At 40.2% G+C, this 21240-nt stretch overlaps 1 protein-coding gene and 5 non-coding genes across 6 annotated transcripts in view; all 6 read right to left on the reverse strand.

The window, feature by feature from the left end:
- Positions 1–1266: 1266 nt before the first annotated feature.
- Positions 1267–21240, reverse strand: part of LOC104959318 (E3 ubiquitin-protein ligase UHRF2) — a 33305-nt gene continuing 13331 nt past the window's right edge. The window contains exons 4-16 of the mRNA XM_010787186.1: positions 10404–10622; positions 10093–10202; positions 9781–9967; positions 9155–9278; positions 7591–7698; positions 7241–7345; positions 7000–7106; positions 6650–6812; positions 6336–6473; positions 5956–6199; positions 5594–5742; positions 5103–5201; positions 1267–5007 (exon numbers count right to left, since the gene is read on the reverse strand). Of these exons, the coding sequence (XP_010785488.1) occupies positions 4861–5007; positions 5103–5201; positions 5594–5742; positions 5956–6199; positions 6336–6473; positions 6650–6812; positions 7000–7106; positions 7241–7345; positions 7591–7698; positions 9155–9278; positions 9781–9967; positions 10093–10202; positions 10404–10622 (1900 nt within the window). The 3' untranslated portion in view covers positions 1267–4860. The remainder of the gene's footprint in view (positions 5008–5102; positions 5202–5593; positions 5743–5955; positions 6200–6335; positions 6474–6649; positions 6813–6999; positions 7107–7240; positions 7346–7590; positions 7699–9154; positions 9279–9780; positions 9968–10092; positions 10203–10403; positions 10623–21240) is intronic.
- On the reverse strand, positions 18339–18426 carry trnay-gua (transfer RNA tyrosine (anticodon GUA)). The gene is given in 2 exon segments: positions 18339–18374; positions 18390–18426. It is a non-coding gene; the product is annotated as a tRNA-Tyr (tRNA).
- Positions 19073–19160, reverse strand: trnay-gua (transfer RNA tyrosine (anticodon GUA)). Its single transcript is given in 2 exon segments — positions 19073–19108; positions 19124–19160. It is a non-coding gene; the product is annotated as a tRNA-Tyr (tRNA).
- Positions 19395–19482, reverse strand: trnay-gua (transfer RNA tyrosine (anticodon GUA)). Its single transcript is given in 2 exon segments — positions 19395–19430; positions 19446–19482. It is a non-coding gene; the product is annotated as a tRNA-Tyr (tRNA).
- trnay-gua (transfer RNA tyrosine (anticodon GUA)) lies at positions 19732–19820 on the reverse strand. Its single transcript is given in 2 exon segments — positions 19732–19767; positions 19784–19820. It is a non-coding gene; the product is annotated as a tRNA-Tyr (tRNA).
- Positions 20316–20403, reverse strand: trnay-gua (transfer RNA tyrosine (anticodon GUA)). Its single transcript is given in 2 exon segments — positions 20316–20351; positions 20367–20403. It is a non-coding gene; the product is annotated as a tRNA-Tyr (tRNA).

The following is a 21240-nucleotide window of genomic DNA, read 5'->3' on the forward strand; positions in this document are numbered from 1 at the left end:
AATATGAAGAAATGGTACAGTAGTGTTGGACAATGCTTTTAGAAGCATTTGGTTTTTAGCATATAAGGTAACATAAGAAATTGCCACTGCAAACATCAACAAGGTGTTAATTCTAGTTATATACAAAAAAAACATATATTCAGGCCTTGAATTCAGTTGTGTAAAGCCTGGATACATTATCTGACTAATGTAACTACTGGGGGTTAATTTATATGGTATGGATGTATTTAAAAAAACAATGTAATGTATTACACAATCATCTGTGCAATATACGTTATTAATAAGCATCATTACAAACGAACAGAGGAAACTATAAAGCACATGAATACTCATACTGAAACTATTATCCAACATGACGTATTCTGTGATTGTCATTTTGCGGAAACTGAAGGAAATCGGGTCAGTTACAAAAGAGTAGGGCAGACATCCAGAGCATGTATTGAGTCTGCTCACCACCAGGGGGCTCCACAGGACTCAGGACCATTCAACTGCTGGCTTAAAGCAGCATCTGCAGTATGTATGAATGTGAGCAGTTATACAAACAGAACTGCTGCTCAACTCCCCAGGAGGCCTGAACTACAATAAGAGCTCAGGGTGAAGGACAAGTCTTATTTAATATTTCTGTATGTGTTCTGACTATGCTTGATAGATGGCGTGCCTTCCATTGCTCTGCTGCATCTTTAAACTGTTTAAATCGTTGTGATTAGATCAGTAGCCTGGTGACTTTGTTATTTCCAAAATGGCTCTTATCTTCAACCTGAGCAATCAAGAGGAACTCAAAATACCTGTGTGGGTGTGCAGGGCTTTTAATTAAGAACGAAGCAACACCTGGTGCTCTTGATTGGATTAGGTTAGGAAGGCCTGTTTTTTCTACAGTAGCCATTTTGATTTGTTGGAAAAGCACAGGTGTTGCTAATACCGTTAACGATGGCTCTACTAAATTCAAGCATCCCAGTAAGCCAGGACAGGACCATGGAACTGTAGCAGCGAAATTGGCTATCGCTTAGGATTGAAATAAAGGTAATTTGAACATGCTATTATGATGTAATTCCTTATGGCATAGTGTAGTCTTCTGTAGATCTGCTTGATTTGAAATGTTATTTTGACTACTCTCTTAAATAAATGTGGTGCTCATTTAACAGGCTAAAATGCTTTCAAATTGACTTTCTTTTACAATCATGCAAAGAAACGTGATTGTTTAAAATATCTGTAAAAACAACACACATTTATCATATGTTTTAATACAGGACAAACACAGAAGAATAATTCGTTTTTCTGGAATCCAAATATTTAATAGGTACATATCAAGTATTACTATGACATGTATAAAATTTCAGATCACAATATGAAGCAATGAATCTCCTCAGACTGGCATATGTTTGAGGTCGCCACATAAAAATGACTAATGATTAAAGTAGAAGAGAAGCAACTAAAACAGTAGAAAAATGGTGTACAGACATATATAATAGTAAGCATTCTAAGAAAATTAAATGCAACTTTTTAAACTTTTTTTTCAATAGAGTGCAATCAAAATAAAAACAACACAGCACTGAAGCCAAGCGTCCACAAGACGTCTAAAAAGTGTTAGTACTGTAGGTTCACGGAGGGCAGAGGACAACGGAGAGAGAGGAGAAGAGAAGGTCACAGGAGAGAAAGAAACCGGGGCTAAGAGCTCGCCAGTTAATGCAGGGAGAAAATAATCTTTGAACAAGATTGAGCCACAGTTGAAGTAATGCACATCACAGTTAGCTTTAAAGACCATAGTAGCATTTGTACTTGCATGTTGTTAATAGAAAAAAAATCCTGAATGATTGAACAGAAACAAGGACATCACCACAAACAGCCAGCCAATGAAAAGGGATCTGAACGTCGACAGAGCAGTAAGAAACGGATGTGTACAGCAGCATGATATTTCTCTCAGCTCTACACTAAACATGGCTCTGCCTCGAAGGCTGTTACCGGTGAGCGTGATGATATCAATGAACGAGGGCTACGTTTCCCCACAAAACCAACGACTAAGTATTCAAACCATTTTGGGTGCATTATCTGAAATTCAGCACTCCAGGGGTGTTTTTAGTTCTAGTTCCTATCAAACCTGCCAACCTGAGACATTTAAAGTACCATATCAGCAACAGAAAGGATGCTAATCTGTCAGCTGCTCAAGATAGGAATATGTATATGATGTATGCAAAATATAAGTATTGGTGTGTCAGATGGAAATGTGAAGATTCAACAATGGAGCATGTGTTCATGGCTCCATAAGAATACACTTCCATCTATCCAGTTGTTACATATTATCATGTGGTAATATGGAGCAGAAGGTAAATAAAATATGTCAATGCTGATATACGTGTTCAGTCTTGGATCATGGTAAATTAGACATGAAGATTTGTTCTGTTTTTGAGTTACACTTTGAGTGCACACTGTTTCCTGTACAACAAATTCACCTCTGTCCATCTAATGTAACCAGAAAACTCATAAATCAAATAATAAATAAACCATGCCCTGAAAAGATATTACTTTGATCTATCTGGAACCAACTGTCTGTTGCAAAAAGTGGGTCTCTGTATTTAAGTACTTAGTATCTACGTACAAAAATCACATCTGATCACTAACTCTCAAACATTTCTGTTGTTCCACTCTTTTCCCATTTTTGATTCAAATCTCTGACTCTAATTATTGTATTATTATTCAATTGTATGTTGAATGTGGATTGAAACACACTACTTACTGTAACATTCAATATTGTTTCTATAAAAAAAACACTGTGTAATGCTGTTGAAAAGCTCTCACTATTGAACATGATTAACTGATCCTTAGCCCCAGCACAGAACATAAACCCATTGATACTTTTACAAGAATGACATTTAAACTGTTAAATGTTACCTTAACACAATAACACATATTACAACTTGGCCAAAATAAAATGGTCTAAATGTAGAATTTTAAATCAGCATGGAATAAGTAAGCAACATTAGCAAACTGACCAGGCATTGAATGCAGATTTCAGTACTTAACAGTTTTAGTGTAAAAGGCACTCTTTTCCTTGTGTCTGGACTACATAACAATATATCATATTGACAATATCAGACTGGTCGCACAGTGTATTTCTGTCTATCTTACATTCTGTATACTGGGATGACTGCACATGTTGGCCTCTGAGACTCTGATGATGTGAATCTATTGATCCCTCTTTGTCAGGGAATAGAAATCCATTTTCTGCATGTAATGAGACAACAATTAACTCATATCATCCTGGCTGTGCAATCCCTAATAAGACTACGTTTGAAAAAAATTAAGCAGAAGCAGATTGAGTTGGATATCCAGAGCGCTCCAGAGATTATACTCAATCTAACAGAACAATAGCAGATGAATATCTGCTGAGCACAAAATATGCTAACCGTCTTTGTGTGAAGTCCTGGTTGATTATGGTTGCTTGGTAACAGCGGGGACAACCAGTGTGCCCTTCGAGGCGTCGTTCAAAATAACAACTGCAATGCAACTCACACTTTTAAGCTCTTCAGGTGCAAAGCCTGCTAGTCTTTGATTTCCACTATATCACGTAATGTAGAAGGACAGTTCAGTCTGAAAAAGTGCAGCTATGAATGAGAGTACATTATATAAATGTCTTAATATAAATGTTTAATGCATCATTTCAATAGTGTAGAGGTTTCAACAGCTCTTATGAGAGAGATGTAGTAACATGTTTGTCTGGGTTGCACATTTATTTTAAGCTGCTTGGAAATGGAACACAGTGCCTTTCTAGAGGATGAATTGGTAAGGTCATGTTTGAGATAAGTTTTCTTTTCAGGTGTGATTCCTCATTAGAAATGACTTTTTGTCCGGTTCTGCAGATATTTGCCTCTGAACTGCTCTAGCACCTGATGTCTTTGGTATGTTTATGAACTTAATGCCTTTTATTTCTCCTTATTAAATCTGAAAGAGTTGTGCCTGTTGATCAGTGTTACGAGGTTGCTCTTTTTTTAACCCAGAAATCTCCGGACGCTCCAAACAAACCGGACACTGCTGCCACATTTCTGTTGTCTGAAAATGCTCTGGCAAGACATTTTATAATGGCATTCTTCCAAGTGATAGGAGCAGTTAACGGATTGCTAACACATGCTCCCGGTTAACCTACAAAATAAGTCATGTCATGGATGAAATGCTTGAAAAGGCATTAAACATTGCGTGCTTCTATTTTATATAGAAATACTAGTTAATTTCACCTTGCCAACTGGTCATGTAACCTTCTTGCTGATTCTGAATGTAGGGCAGTGGGTGTTATTTCCTGCTGTGCCTTTATCTCTGCATCTAACTAGCAACTTTATTTGCCAGCTGCCTAAAATACTCCAAATATTTGAAGCAGCTCAGTGTTTTGCTAACATGGTACACAATTGCATACAGGTTGGCAGGAGAAGAAGGAACGATCACATAATATTACCGGTGAGAAATTTTCACTCAAACATTGTCCTGTATGTCAACATGAGTGAACACAGTGGAGGGGGAAACAAGGGAACTATATCTTGAGGTTGCTAGTGGGTTTGAATTTAGGCTCCTTTTGTGCGTGTATGGTGCTAGAGTAGGGAGCTTATAAAATGTCCTTTTGAATTTCAGGCTGGTGATGTTAATGGAGACAGTCCAGGTTTAACAGATGAGGTCAGGCCCTAGTGAGGTTGTTTGTGTATGAATGATTGGGTACATTAAATGGCTGTATATGCAATATACATTTGCCTGTGGGAAAGTACAGTATGTGTGCGTAATGCATTTAAAGTGGAGCTCTAGGTATTTGTACACAGGTGCACAGAATGGATGCTTATGTGCGCGTATGTACGTATTCTACTTATAAAGTTGATGTTGTCCTCATCGGCCCTTGCTGTAGCCGGGAAAGAACTGGTCGAGCAGCACCTGAAGCGTCGAGTTTTGGGTCATCACGTAGTCTGTGCCCAAGTCTTGACGGCAGGAGGGGCAGGTGTACACCTCCGCTCTGAACGACCGCTGTAGACAAGTCTGAGGAGAGAAGAGGGCAGCAACAATTCACATATACATTTAAGGACGGGGGTTTAGAGATGTGGTGGTTACAAATGCATCCAGTCTGCACCCACCTTGCAAACACTGTGTGTGCAGACAGTGGTGATGGGTTGGAAAGCCAGCTCCTGGCAGCACACACACATGAAGATCTGCTCCATCTTCTTCAGGAAATTCTATACATTTGCAAAGACAGAAGAATAGTGAATGAGGAAGGGGTAAAAAGGAAGGAAATACACACAGAAGGAAATATATAACAGTAGAAAGATAGCGAATTAGCGGAACAGCTGCAGAGCCACGAATCTGCGATGTCACTTTGTTCTGGTGAGATGCTGATATGGTTCTGACTCTTCAGAATGACTGCTAACAACACACTTTCTGCCGGTACAACGTAACTACAGACCAAGTTGATTATCTCCCTCCATCTGCCCTGATATTGCTTCCCTTAAACAATACAAAGTTATAAACAATGACAGAAATGGTTATCTTAATTTGATTTGGAATTTAAGATCTGTAGACTAAGGGGAATCATTCCATTTCCATGGTCAGAGTGTACTGGGATTCCTACCGGTCCCTCTGTAAGGTGTTCCATGGCTTCATCCCAGTTCTTCTTGTTGGCTGTGTCCTCCCGGATTAACTGCTTCTGCTGCTCAGACAGCTGGAACATTTCCTCCATCTTCACCCTCTTAGAGAGAGGCTCTGCCGCTGGTGATGATTCTGGTATAAATCGACAAACAACATTGAAAAATACAGATATTCTTGGAGAATAAAAAAAAAGTATTCAAAATGAAGTCTACAATAGTGCTATCTTGTGGTAAAGATATTAAGATTCTCTTAAAATAAGTGTTACTGCTCACGCTGTTCTCAGCTGTCCTCTTCTCACAACACCTTGTCTGACCTGCTTTGAGATTATTTTGTAAAATCACCCACCAATTTCTCTGGTTGTCTTCTTCTCTCCATTACTCTGTGGCTCCTCTTCATCCGTGCTGGCAATTGGCTTTCCGTACTCCTCATCGTCGTCGACATTCTCTTCTTTCTCCTTGATCTTACGTCTCCGTGGTCTCCCCCTCCCGGGATAGTGCTTGCCCCGGCCGCCCCGGCCGCCGCGACCGGGTCTGGCACAGGCCTCTTTCTTTGTTTTGTTAGCCATGGCAGACAAGTAGCCGGGCGGGTACTGCAGACAATGACTTAGTAAACACTTGATAAACATACTAGATGCAAAATGTACAGTATTTTAATGAGACATTTAAAGCAAAGATATGTATAGGTGGATATCTGAAGTTCACATACAGATGCACTTGCAGTCTCACCTGAACAGCAAGGTCCAGTTTTGTGATCCTCTCCAGTCCTTCAGGTGTCCACGGTGCTGGTTCCAGATCGTCCCGTCTCAGCAGGTACCGCCATACCAGGTAACCACACTTTCCAATCTCTGGCCAGTATTTTACCACCTAAAATTCGTATATAAACCAGTGTAACATTAAATACTGCCATGCTTCCCTATATTTCCTACCTGTTACTATGACATTGGCCACAGCCCATATTTGTAAGGAACTATTTGTATGTGACGCGGCTCTATTTGAGGCTAGCAGACCTCTCAGAAGAACAACTACATGTGAGCCTGTACCTTGTAAATACCATCGTAGCGGTTTCCCTCCTCAGGAGCGTATTTGCTGATGCGTCGACCTTTAGAACTGCGCACCACTCTCACCGGCTTTCCGGCCCGCCAGTTCCTGGACTCTGCCCCGTCTTTGTCGTTCAGCGGTGCATCACAGTTTGCAGCCAACGCCCTGCAGGAGTCACCATCAAAGAGTTATACTCAAAACACAATGATTTTCAAGTCTGACTAGGGATTAGGGATGGTAATAAATGATCAGTTAATGATTGATTTGATCAAGTTCATCACTAAAGCTTATCTATCTTTAGTAGTCTTTAAAAAAAAAAATCTTTCTTTGTAGTCCTCTTTAAGTGTTGTACCTGTTCATGTGGGTCAGGGTCTGGTCAAAAGAGTGCTCTCCAATCCGTTTGTTGCCTGAGAGGTCACGACCCCCGCTGCCGGTGTAGGTGAACTCATCCCCCCGATCCTACAGACAAGATATAGAAGACATAATGAGGTGATCAGAAAATCACCTAATGCATACATGACTCAGTAAACTAAAAAACAACAATGCAAACAACAACATAATAGATATTAAAAAAAAATGTTGGTTAAACCCACCACTTCATCCTCAAAGCCCCCAGCCAACACAAGCGAATAGGAACCATCGTTACTGCGCCCATGGATACCACCAACATGCGGCCTGTGAACACCTGCCTCACTCACCTGGACAGAGAGAAAGAGAAATGCACGAAAGAGCAGAGGAGAGCCATTCATGATACTGTATAAGCAGTGAAATAACAGATAGTATATTACCAAAAATAAAGCATTACAACAATCCTTAATGCCATATTATTGACCAATAAGTAAATAAGATGAGACATGGTTGACTCTTCAATTTTCTTTCAGTTTTTAATCAATTCTCAAAGTAAACCCACTTCATTTATGATGCACTGTAAAACATGGCTAACCTGAACTCTGAATTTCCAGGTGGTTCCAACAGGAACACCAGGTATGGGTCCATAATGGTTTGAAGGAACAATTGTGCACTCCTTAGTACGCCCCACACAGGCCATACCCTGGAATTACATCAAGAAAAACAAAAAAGAATGTTAACTGCATGCAAAGAAATACCATTAAATGTCTCCACATCACACTTAAATACTGTTTGAGCATAACTGCTGATGGGTTTTTACCAGAAATCATCAGATTCACATTTAAGAGGCAAACTGGATTTTAAAAGTAAGAAGACTAAGAAAAGTATTTTGTTTCAAGGGTTATAACATTGCAATAATAAGAAAAGCATGAATAAATGCTGTGTGACTCACAGAACTTTAATGTGACCAAACACACAAACCAGTCTGTTTTCAATTAGTCCACAGAGAAAGAGAGCATTCGGGTAAAGAAACTAGTTATTTTCCGTTGGCAGTTCCAGGAAAGTCATGCTTAATGGCATTGTTCACATTACACCAGGGAGACAGCCAGGCCAGGATAGGAAGGAGCCACACAATATCTCAAAGTGTTGCCATGAGAAGACTCCAAGGAGATTGTGAGGGGAAAAAAATTAAACAGTATGCTTTAAAAAAAAAACTATTTTAAATACATGTCATCTGTCCCCCTCGGTTTCATTTTCTGCCCCAGCAGCCAGCATGGGATGATTTAAGTGTTGCCATGTAAAAAATATAAATGTGATTTTAGCTTGATTAGTGATATGAGTCAACCGACATTATCAAAATCATGTATTTTATTTAAAGAGTAAGTAGATAACAGGTATTGTTGACTGGATCAAAAACCTCTGATCTTATTGTTTGATTCTAGAGAAAATGAATGTTTGGTGCTAAGGCAATATTGAAAACTCTTCACATTAAACAAGATATTTATCTCAGATTGAGAACAACACAACACGAAGCACAGAGAAGATTACTTGCTTCATTACTTTGCTACACAAGGTATTAAACACATACACTGAACAACAAACCTGTATGCAGGAAATGAAAGGGATAACATGTGTTTGATGCAGGAATAATGCACTGAATGAATGCTAATTAAAGAGTGGCTCACCCCAAGTGTTGCATACTCAAATAGCCATTCAGTACTAAAAAATGCTGTACCACTGAATACATTTGAGAGTGCCAGTTTCATATGCAAATGTAGCTTTGTAGTTATGTCATATGATTATTATCAGCAATCTGGTGGTTATGTAATACATTGAAAATTGTTAGCAGGGTAAATCTGATGGTGGAAAATCTGTCTTCTATCTCTGTGGAGCATTAGCATACTTTTGCCTATATATGCCCAATAAGGGAGCCGCATATTATTTTCTGTTCTAGAAATCACAGACCCTCCCTTAGACTTACGGTTTTTATACAGCCGCTGTCAGTTCATTGTGTGTGTGTGTGTGTGTGTGTGTGTGTGTGTGTGTGTGTGTGTGTGTGTGTGTGTGTGTGTGTGTGTGTGTGTGTGTGTGTGTGTGTGTGTGTGTGTGTGTGTGTGTGTGTGTGTGTGTGTGTGTGTTTGTCCCCTCTCGGGTCTTACCTTTCCCCAGTCCCTTTGACTCTCAGTTGTCGCCGAAGGCATTTTGGCTTTTTTCTTGCTGGCTTTGAGCTTCTCGCCTGCCTTAACAACCTCACTGGTGTCGTTCTTACAGGTGGGACAGTACCTGGCAGAATGAGAGGCAGTCGTGTGTGTGAGTAAAAGAGTTTGATAACAGCAGCAACAAAGCCCAAAATTAACCAGAAGGCAAAGACTGACATCTTTCAACGCCCTAAAGAGAGATGTTGCAACAACTACATTTTTGTATTCAGTGAATATCAGAAGGTTGGAGACAGAGGTGGTTGAGTAATGCTGTTGGTCGATTTCATCTTTAACTTTTTGTTGTTTGAGTTCCATTCAGTAATACACGAGGCATTAAGTATGAGGACGAGGATCCTTCTCTCCATAACTGTCAAAATATAAAAAGAATATTCTCACCCTCATCTACACTGCATTAAACAAACTCACACCTGCATTATGTCATTATTTTAAATTGATTTAAACCTCAATCACCCCTTAATTACTGCCTAAATGCACTTCAGCGTGTACTGAACACCATTAATCAGCATTGTTAAATTGATTGAAGTGGTGGATGTTGTGGCTAATTGTGGCGCTACGCTCTCTCTCACCAGTCCTCGTCATCTGGGATGGTGCCCAGCGGCGGGTTGAGGCAGTAGATGTGGAACGCCATGTTGCACTCGTCACACAGCAGCTGCATGTGAGCATCCTGCTTCCCGCCGCACACACAGCAGGAGCAGAAGCGACACTCTGCCTCAGGGTCAGCCTTGCAGTGCTTACACTCTGGCCCACTCTTCCCTGGAGGAGGAAACATTCATACACATGCACACGTGTTTGAAGATGTTCTTTTGCTATGGTCGCGGGCATGTTTTGTCACCTTTTTCACAGTGTGTTTGTATATGTGTGTGCAGTCTGTTGCATACGTTTAAATTGTCCGTCTGAAGCTGAGAGTGCAGGAGCTCCTGGTCTCTCCAACTGGTAGATTTCATCCAGAAAATGAACTTTACAATCCACGATTATATCTCCAGAACCCCTGAAGGCAGGGCAAAACAAATAAAAGGATGGGAGAGAAAGCACAAGGAAATAAAACCAGAAGGGAAGATGAAGACTTTTGACTGAGTACAGATTAAAGGATCATCTTGAGGAGCAAAAAAAGATTGTGGACCAAGCAGATATTCTAATAAAGATAAACGACTATCCCCATAACCTCCCACCTAGGAAGGAAGATCCTCACCCCAGGAGGATCTTGACTCGGAGCTCTTTGTTGGTGCGGGAGGGTTGGTTAAGGGCCTGAACCTCGGCATCAAACCAGAAGCCCCTCTCCTCTGGCGTCTCCATGTTGTAGTTGACCATCACCCGCATGCCCACCTGCAGCTGGTCCCACCGCAGCAGAGTCCTGGCACGGGGTCGCACATCCACCGGCCGTATCTCCACCACCCCGTTCTCTGGGTAGCTGGAGAAAGAAAGGGGGAGAAGGAAAGGAGTGAGAAATCTGCCTGCTATCATCACCTTGATTTTCACACTCCTGTCTTATTAGTCAATCAGAGGTTAATGGTTACAGACACTTTCTTTTCTTCAAAGATCAGATTTCTGTACATATTTAATGTGCATTTCATGAAAGTCACATTCTTTGATTAAAAGTGTTCACTTCTTATACATTAGCTGCATTCGCGACAGTTCGGAAGAGTTTAACCTTGGAAACAGGGTTCAACAGTGTAAAAATCATTCCCAGCAGAAAGCAGCCGTTCAGAACAGTGTTTGGTAAAAAGATGGATATGAATAGAAACTATTTACCAGCTCAATGCATTGAGAGATTCACAATCTGTCCAGTTAAGCAATACAAGCCTTTGTGCAGTCTGCTGAGCCTACACAAGCCACTACAGGCAAACACTGTCATGCATTTGGACTTTTTACAGAAAGCCAAATGCTGATTATAGGAATAAAGTCATGATTAGAGGCATTTTCTTATTTTAGCAAATTATTTAAATTACACAAATGATTTAACTATCCTTGTACATTCTGTATATATAAAAAGAAATGGCTTTACATACTATAAAGGCAATTCCACACAACAACTTCCTGACTGTGGTTTTGGAGCAAAGGATTATAAAGGATATTAACTGCTATTGCCTCCCTGTAAATCTACACAGAAAATAATCTAATTACAGCAGCCTTACAGCTCTAGTGACTTTTCTAGTCAAACAATCTTTTAATCAGTCTTTTAAAAGTTATAGTCAGAAATCAGTCATTCATTCTTATGTTAAATTATGAATATTCAGGATATCTGGACTGGAGCCGCTGTTTGAAGGGACAGAACATGGCACTACATTATATTCAGGAATATTGTTTCTGCTCACTTAACACAGTCAAATGTTTATGAAAACTACAGGCATGAGATTCCTACATCCTGAGTATGAGTGAGTAAAGATTTGAGGTGAGTAAAGATAACAACAGCCTTGTTAAGCTTCTTTTGTAAAAGCCTCATGTGTCTTAAAGGTTTACTTTTCAGTTTTAAATAGGTTTTACGGTTAGGGTATATAGGGTAAGGATTAAAAAAACAACACGTTACCCAACAACATTTGATTGCCAGCTTTACATAAGGAATAGTTTGATGGCTGTTTGCCTTTGAACAACAATGCAATTCTCGTCTTAATGTCGTTGTTAGTTTGCCAGGCAACCAATAGAGAATGCAGAAAGTTATTGCACCCGTCCAAGAATTTGTCTGGCACAGTAAACCCCAACATGATGTTTTTATACCTCGGTGTTGGCACAGATTAAACAAAAGAGTGAGCTTTGGAGGTGCTAGTAAACAGATTTAGCTACATTATCACAGAGCCAAACTAAAGCTGTATGCTCAAAGTTAGCCTTTAGCCCTTGTTCTCATCTATGTGCCATGCTAAGCTACCTAGCTTTATATTTCCCATACAGCCACTAAGATTTGATTGAACTCAGAAGTCTTAACTCAAAGACTCAACAAACAAATTCCTAAATGTTTTTTAAACTGTGATAAGGTTTTTTATTTGTAATGTCCATAAAGAAAATTAGTAGCCAATCTTGTTTAACTCAAAAATGTTTCTCCTTCTGCCATAAGTATGAAAAGTATTCTTGTGTGCCAAAACATGGAGATGTGGAAGATGAGGTTAATCGTGCTGGGTTCCTGCCTGCCAATCATCATTAACTGTTAGGATCAGGCCTGACTCACAGATTAATTAACAGCTTGCCTGCGTGCCAATAACTGGAATTATGCTTACATGAGTACAATGTGTTGGCAGAGAAGTTTTACTGCACAACAGCCTGCACGCTCAGGGCCGCTTACACAGTGGGAGGTGGAATGGGAAGTTGAGAAACGTGTGCAAACTGTGTTTTTCAGGGAAAGTTGAGTCTAAACGTGGTACTTTGGGAGTCTGAACCGATGAAACAAATTAATTAACCAAAATCCCAAACATTTAAGATGTCAATCAGTCCAGAAATGCCCTACTCAAGCTTTACTTTCTTACTAACAAGACCATGCTGCATGTTTTAAGCCATTGCAAATCGAGGAGAGGTCCTACAGAGGCAGACTGTAAGAGTAGCGCAAAGCTAGCGTTCTCCCAGGAAGAGGAGGCCGGGACACAGTGTGGGGATTTCCTTTTTTAGGCCCAAGGGATTACTGCAGTTTTGGGTTTAGGGTAAGGGGGGGAGAATACAAGCAACACAAATGTACACAGACACACACCAATATGGACATGTGTACACACTGAAACACACACACAGCGGAGAGGAATATCAACCTTGGAGCACAATGGGACTCGGCATGAACAGAAGGAGAACACGGTGCAACACAAGAGGAGCAGAAGTACCCGAGTTTAAGACCACACGAGCTCACACTGTCTGTACTGTTGAACACTGGCCCTGCTCCAAACCCATGACAATTCACCAACTGAGGCACCAGATTAATTAGGAATTACATAAAATATCAATTTGCAAATGGAAACATCTTACATACTTCTTTTTTTGAAACGCAATACAGTGTTTTCCTCCTTAGAACGGCTAGTTATTGCACCAGCAGATATCAAACAAGCAAAATAAGAATCTGTGCTGTGAGTCTGGAGGAATAAAGTCGAACATTTGAGGTACGAGGGTTAAACAAGAAACCAAAAATCACATCAAGACTCTTATCAATGCATAGTTTACCTATATAGAATGTTGAAACCTTTTTAATCAGTAGGGAAATTGAGAAAACATGACTGATCTACAGACGAGCTCTTTTCCCTCAGTTTTTCTGTTATGAACCCATCATTAGCGTTTTGTGTGCTTAGCTGAGGTCCCTGTAAAGGGGGAGACAGGCAACGGAGAAAATGAGAAATCCTCAATTTGCTGATAAGCTGCCGGGTTAGAAATGCTCTGACACTAAACAAGCTGAGTATAATTGCTTCAACAGTAGGGAGGGGAAGTGTCTGCATGCAGGCTCTCTCAACCTCGGCTTTGTTAGTAATTGAGGGCAAAATGGGAGGCTGTGACTCTTTCATAAATATATATCTTAATTTAGTGAATGTTAGGATGAGACATTTTTAAGTTAAGTCACGAGAAAGACATCAAAAGACAACTTCAGGTATTAAAAAGAGCCACTTTAGAGATTGTAAACATGAATCCTATTATCCTAATGTGACATTTTACTTCTTACCTCAAGTTGTAGTAGCATATATAATGAGGGATAACACTACAGCTTGACAAATATGGGATTATTGAAGCTCATACAGATATCAAACTGTGATGCTGAAAAAGTTCTGATAAAGAGTCTGATAAATATATGTACAGTTGTGAATTAAGCTGTGTATGTAATAAGACATGGTCTTACACAGTCGTTACATGTAGCAATCATGTGATCTCAATTGTGACCGGTAAAAATGTCCTTTGTGAAAAAGCCCTTAAAAACACCATGTCAAGGATTACAGTCACAGTGAACATGACCCTATTCCAAAATGCATAATATCTGGTCACACCAATATAATTGTATAAGGCACATTTTTGACAGCCAGCATTTTGGTACCCAACAATCATACAATAACTGTCTAGAAATTGTGATGGAGAGTGGGCGAGTGAGAAAGAGAAACTTATATGAAACTTCAATTGGACCTAATTTCATCCTCATTTCAATGTCACTTACATAATTGGAATCGCAGCAAAAAAAGCTCTCTGAAAAGCACTCAGATATCAGCCACGTTCTAACAACTGACACAGCTTTAGATGGTGCTGGTAAGATCTCTTCCACGGCTACGTTGATCCTGAACAATTAGCAGACAGAGCCCATTTAAGAAGAACGTAAGCCTCTCTTTTAAGAAAAAGCCCAAAACACAAATTTTACTTTAAATAGCTTAAATGACATTATAAAAAAAAACGATCACAAGGTGCAGTGATTAAGATAGCAATAACCCATTATTCACAAAAAGCTAAAGGGGTTACTAAGAGCATTTACAATGGCTCTATTATATTCAGTGGTTCCAGTAAACAAGGGCAGTGTTACAGTGAGCCATGAACAACACAGTAACTCAATTTAATTAAGTTCTAGCTTCACTATTTACACAGGGGCTTTTCCTACAGACATGTACAATTGACCTCCATTGTGCCAACAGTCTACAATGCTGCTGCAGATTCTGAAAGCTCATCTGGGACTAATCCTCTCGTCTAGTCACTAAGGTTGAATGACGAGAGCAAAATATATATATATATATATTAGGGCCGGGACGCGATTAAAAAAATTAATCTAATTAATTACAGGCTTTGTAATTAATTAATCGCAATTAATCGCATTTTTAATCGCATATAAATATTTGACCTGAGAACAGTGAGAAGCCATTTTTTTCACATGGATTTTAGTATACCATTGAATAATGACTGAATACATAAGCTTAAGCAACAAAACATTGTTTATTTTTTTCAAGGCTATACTTAACAAAGACCAACAGAAAAGTGAAATTTTTGCCATAAAGTGTAGCAATAGCATATTTAGGAATACAGTACATTTCAGAGATTCAGGTAGTACCTGAATCTCTGAAATGTACTGTATTCCTAAATATGCTATTGCTACACTTTATGGCAAAAATTTCACTTTTCTGTTGGTCTTTGTTAAGTATAGCCTNAACAAAATCATATAAGTACATCAGGTTTCATAGAGCCAAACATTTCAAGTGCTACTCAACTGGCTATAGATAAGCCAGCCCTTTATTAGTATATAAGTGCCTTGTTAGTAATTCTATCTCTCGAAGTGGAGTCGAAAGAGAGGAGTTTTCAGTCTGCGCCGGAAGATGTGTAAGCTTTCTGCTGTCCTGATTTCAATGGGGAGCTCATTCCACCATTTTGGAGCCAGGATAGCAAACCCACGTGTTTTTGCTGATGGGAACTTGGGTCCCCCTCGCAGTGTGGGTGCAGCGAGCTGTTTGGCTGATGCAGAGCGGAGTGCACGTGCTGGGGTGTACGGTTTCAATTCCAAATATCAGTAATATAAGACTATGGTTTCATAATAAACCTCTATCATTAATGATAATAACATATAAGAACGTATCACTACCAGCGCGCTAACTTTGCTTTGAGTGGTCAAAAGCAGCAGAGGGAGGCTCGTAGAAACTGTCTCAGCATTTTGTGTTTTGATTTAACGTTACTCGATACAAACAGCGCTGGTTAAGAAACAACTTTTCGGACAAGTTTCATCTATTTCTGTAAGCTAGTAAGTTATAGTCTCTTGCACACAAATGAAATGCTGTTATAGACATAATAATAATAATAATAATAATAATAGATTTATTTTGTTAGCGCTTTTACAGGTGCTCAAAGACGCTTTACAGATATAGTGAAAAGAAAAGAACAACAAATAAATGTATATAGTTAAAGTCAAATAATACAAAAACAATCACACATTAAAAGCCAGATTGAAGAGGTGAGTGTTTTGAAGGTGGTGAGGTCAGGACAGTCTCTGATGGGTTGGGGGAGTGAGTTCCAGAGGGAGGGGGCAGCGACGGAGAAGGCTCTATCCCGTCAGTTCCGGTGATTGATACCGGTGGGGATGGATAGGAGGTTGGCTTCTGATGAGCGGAGGCAGCGGGAAGGGGTGTGATGGTGCAGCAGGTCTGTGAGGTAGGGGGGGGCCTGATTGTTGAGGGCTTTGTGAGTGGATTCTTTGACGGACGGGGAGCCGGCGGAGGTTCTGGAGGACGGGAGTGATGTGGTCTCGGGAGCGGGTGTGGGTGAGGAGGCGGGCAGCAGAGTTCTGGATATGTTGGAGTTTATTGAGGAGGTTGGATGGTATGCCAGAGGACGTCCTTTGTGGTGTTAACAATGATAGTTGGTCAAATATTATCCTTCCTTATCCTGAGCCTCACCCACCGCCTATGTTTTCAGGTTTAAATCACTGCAAGCTATAGTTATACTGAAGTGAAATATTGGTTGGGTTTGCAAACAAAAGACCCATACGTCATAACTACAATTCTATAGAAACATTCTTACAAAAGTTAGCGCATATTAATGTCTTTAAACCTGCAAATGATCAAGAGACATTTGTTGCTCAGTTCAGTCACGACTGTGATGGTGACACATGCAATTAATTTGCGATTTTACAAGCTTGTCAGCAGGTTTGGGATATGTTTACGATGGACTGAGAAGTTTCCTCACTTATTCACCAAAATGGGTCACCGATGAGATGAGAATTCAATGTGAGCTTCATCCTGCTGCACAAACACTTTTATAGCACAAACTCCCAGCAGAGACATATCCTCTTCCTGCTGCTCGCCAACAGGTGCTTGCTGTTAAACAACAATATGAAAAAACACTTTGTCAATCATCGTATAAGCCAAATGAACAATTCCACGCACTGTCAGGACAATGATTCCCTTGTTGAGTTTGTCAAGTCAGTGAAGCCAAGACCAGTCACACAAAATTAACGTCAGCTTCACGCAAATCTTTCAGCTCCAGTTTCCTGTTGTGCCACTTTTCTGTCAACCACAATCATTTATGGCCCTGGACTTTTTACTGCATGTCCAGTGAATGATCCGGGGATTTAAGTTCTGTGTCACTCATTATTAAGTGGCTTGGAAAAGAGCATCAGCTTAATTCCTCACATGTAAAATGCAAAATGTAGGCCTGGCTCCTGAGCTGTAGCTGCCCAGATGCTTTAGCCTGGAGCCATATTGACTCCTGCCTGACTAGCGGTCAACATAGCCCCGGGCGATCTTCACGCCATGCACAGAGACATCAGTCAACAAAGTCAGGCACGCGTCTGATTGGACGAGACCAGGGCCAAAAAACTCAGATGAAGCCCCCGAGGACCCACAAGGCCATGTTGTAGTACCTCACTAGTTCTTTCAATAACCCTATCAGCTGCTGTTTCTGAATACTGATTTCATATCGACTTTCTTTTCAAATCCACAGCTGCAGCCCTTACTGTGACACTTTGGTTTTATCATATTTAAAAATGATGTAGACAATTAATTAAAGGTGGGGTAGGTAAGTTTGAGAAACCGGCTCAAGATACACTTTTTGTTATATTCCATGGAATGCTCTTAACATCCGATAGCAATGAATATCTGAAGTGCTTTGACAAAAAATCCATAAAAAAAGTCATCAGTGGTAGACGTGGCATTGTAAAAAGCACGACCAATCATCTGAGCCGGCCCGGCTAAAGTAACTGGATGGCCTACCTGCCTGTCAGCCTTCCATCTGTGCACAAACTTATCTCGTGCCCTCATTGGTCATGTGCGCGTTCGTGTGTGTTGGAGGAGGGGCTCTGTCAGGAAGATTATTTCCGGTTGTGTATTTTGAAATTCTAGTGCACTCGAGCTGGTTTCTCCAAAATTACCTACCCCACCTTTAAATAGACTACATTTATATCGATTTGTGCACTATTTGCAACCACTTAAAGTGTTTTTACAACAAGCATTCAAACACTAATTGAAGCAATAGATCAAGAAGATAAAGTTGCTAAGACTCAAATGAGTCCATGGGAAGTTGAGGTTCTATACATTTAAAAAAGTATTGCAATCACTAACAGAAAATATCTGAAACCTCAACATCTTAGTCTCAAAAAACACTTCTTAAGAACTCTAATCTTACTCAATTAAATACACTATTATAACAACATTGTGAAGTCTGATTGACGCAAGTGTTTTAGGATGATTTCCACTTCACCTCAAAACTCTCCTCCTTCGAGCCGGAATTGAACCAGCGACCTAAGGATTTCAGCGTTACGCCCCTACAGTCCTCCGCTCTACCAACTGAGCTATCGAAGGGGTTATGATATAAGAATATTGAACGAAAGTAATGCCAAAAACTCACATGGCCCCCAGGGGCTCACGAGGCCATGTTGTAGTACTTTATTGTTCTTTCAATAACCCGGTCAGCTGCTTTTCTGAATACTGAGTTAAGTACATGCGTTAATCCAATAATGACAAAAATGATTACACAGACAGAAGATGACAGAAGATGAAGAAGAAGCTCTGCTATCGACCACTCTATCATGACTCAGATTTATAGGAGATGGGTTTTGCACATTCGTAAACAAATGACTAAAGGGAAAACAGGATGAGACAACAGTGCAGTAACAACAACTTTAAAGTCAAAAAAGTCAAAGTCAACGTTATTGTCAATCTGCAGTTTGTGTGTACAGACAGAGAGATTGAAATACTGTTTCCCACAATCCCAAATATAAAAACAAATGTTTATCAAATTTAAAAATATGTGTGCAAATATGCATATATATATAGATATATATATACACAGTCAAAGATTTGTTTTTACATGTGCACATGATGATCCACTTGATTTGAATGTACTTTTGTAATGATGTAGTGAAGCCTAACTGATACTACCATGGTAATTATTTGCTTTATTTGACCTTGTTATTTTTTAGATTTCCCTATAACCTCAAAACTCTGCTCCTTCGAGCCGGAGTTGAACCAGCGACCTAAGGATGTCAGCTTTGCTCCTCTACAGTCCTCCGCTCTACCAACTGAGCTATCGAAGGGGTTCAAAGCATTGAGTATAGAAGAATACAGATTGGACATTGCCCTGTCTTTATGTGCCCTTAATACACAAATAACTGAAATGGAAAAACAGGAACAAACGCAAATGTGCAGTAACTTCTCCCCTCCATTGAATTGGACTACTATTATAATGTTGTGAAGCTTGACCAGTGATGGAAATGCTTATCTCTATTTCCCCACTTGACGAATAACATCTATGCAACCACAAAACACCTTCCTTCGAGCCGGAGTTGAACCAGCGACCTAAGGATGTCAGCTTTGCTCCTCTACAGTCCTCCGCTCTACCAACTGAGCTATCGAAGGGACGGTATTGATCAGAGAGAAAAACTATGAGGCCCCTGGCGACCCACAGGGCCACGTTGTAGTACCTCTATAGTTATTTAAATAATCCTATTAGCTGCTGGTTCTCAAAACTGATTTCATATTGATTGTTTCCAATCCACAGCGCCAGCCCTTGATGACTGTAACAGTTTGGTTTAATTATTGGTATAAAACAATTAAAAAAAATAATAATTGAGTAAGCATGATTTCCCCATGACCTCAAAAGTGTCCTCCTTCGAGCCGGAGTTGAACCAGCGACCTAAGGATGTCAGCTTTGGCTCCTCTACAGTCCTCCGCTCTACCAACTGAGCTATCGAAGGGACAGCATTGTTGAGAGAAAAAACAAAGAGGCCGCTGGGGACCCACAGGGATCGCTGCAGTGCCGCACTTGTTCTTTCAATAACACTATCGGCTGCTGGTTCTCAATACTGACTTCATATTGATTTGTTCCAATCCACAGCGGCAGCCCTTGATGACTGTAACAGTTTGGTTTAATTTTGGTAAAAAACAAGTTAAATCTGCTGGATTTATGAATCTCATTTTTACACTTAAAGCTATTTTACATCCCAGTTCAACATTCTCCACTATTTATCCACTAATTTTCCAATGAATACGACTATGAAGAAGTTGATTAGGTTGACTGCTAGTGGTGGAAAGTCTTGCATGTCAGCATTATTTCCACATAAATTATCCACTTGATTCAAATGCACTATTATAATGATGTTGTAAAGACTGAATGACACTATGATGGTTATGTTTTGTTTTCGCTAACATGATTGAGTAAGCATGATTTCCCCATGACCTCAAAAGTGTCCTCCTTCGAGCCGGAGTTGAACCAGCGACCTAAGGATGTCAGCTTTGCTCCTCTACAGTCCTCCGCTCTACCAACTGAGCTATCGAAGGGACGGGATTTTAGAGAGAAAAAACGATGAGGCCCCCGGGGACCCACGGGGCTGCCGTACTTCTTTCAATGGATAACTGTTAGACCCTCCAGAAAAACGCGATTCTGCGATCGCAGAATTTACCGCATAATCAGCAAAATGGCGCAGATTTTTAAAAGGCCGCATATTTATCAAAAGGCCGCATAATCCCCGCATTTTTCCACACAAAGTTGAGAAAAACATTTTTTAACTCTTCTTGACGTGACGTCATCAGCCCGCGCATCACAGAATGTAAACAACACTGTATAGAGTGAACGTGTGGAGCTCACACGATAGAGAAAACACCAAGATGAAAACATCTAATCCATCTCATTTACCGACGAACATTTCTACTAAAGACCAGGTAAAAAGTGGGGGGAAACTATTCTGCACCCCGTGCAACTGTGTGTTGGAGCATAAGAGAAAATCGACGGTGACGACCCACTTTGATTCATTCAAACATTCGCTGCTTTCTGCTGCTGCGGACAAGAAAGCCAAACAACTTACGTTCACCGAGGGCATCAACCTCCAAAACCCTTTCGAGGGCTACAAGAAACGAAGTGAGTAGCCTACAAGATTGAAGCTGGTCAGATAACGAACGAGTAAATGAAAACAGAATGAGGCGGAGGTGTGTGTGTGTGTGTGTGTGTGTGATTAAAATAGCCCCATTGCTTTTACAATAAATAAACATTGAATGTGTTTAATTGAATAGGAAAGGGGTTTAACGTTAGTGGCAGGTTTTGTGTGAGAGAGAATAAATAAGACAGCCCAATATTTAAAAAAAAATCTATTCTTTTTCGCAACTTTCCAACTTCCCGCA

Source organism: Notothenia coriiceps, unplaced genomic scaffold (assembly GCF_000735185.1).
Source record: "Notothenia coriiceps isolate Sejong01 unplaced genomic scaffold, NC01 NC01_scaffold00030211, whole genome shotgun sequence".
Taxonomy (NCBI): domain Eukaryota; kingdom Metazoa; phylum Chordata; class Actinopteri; order Perciformes; family Nototheniidae; genus Notothenia; species Notothenia coriiceps.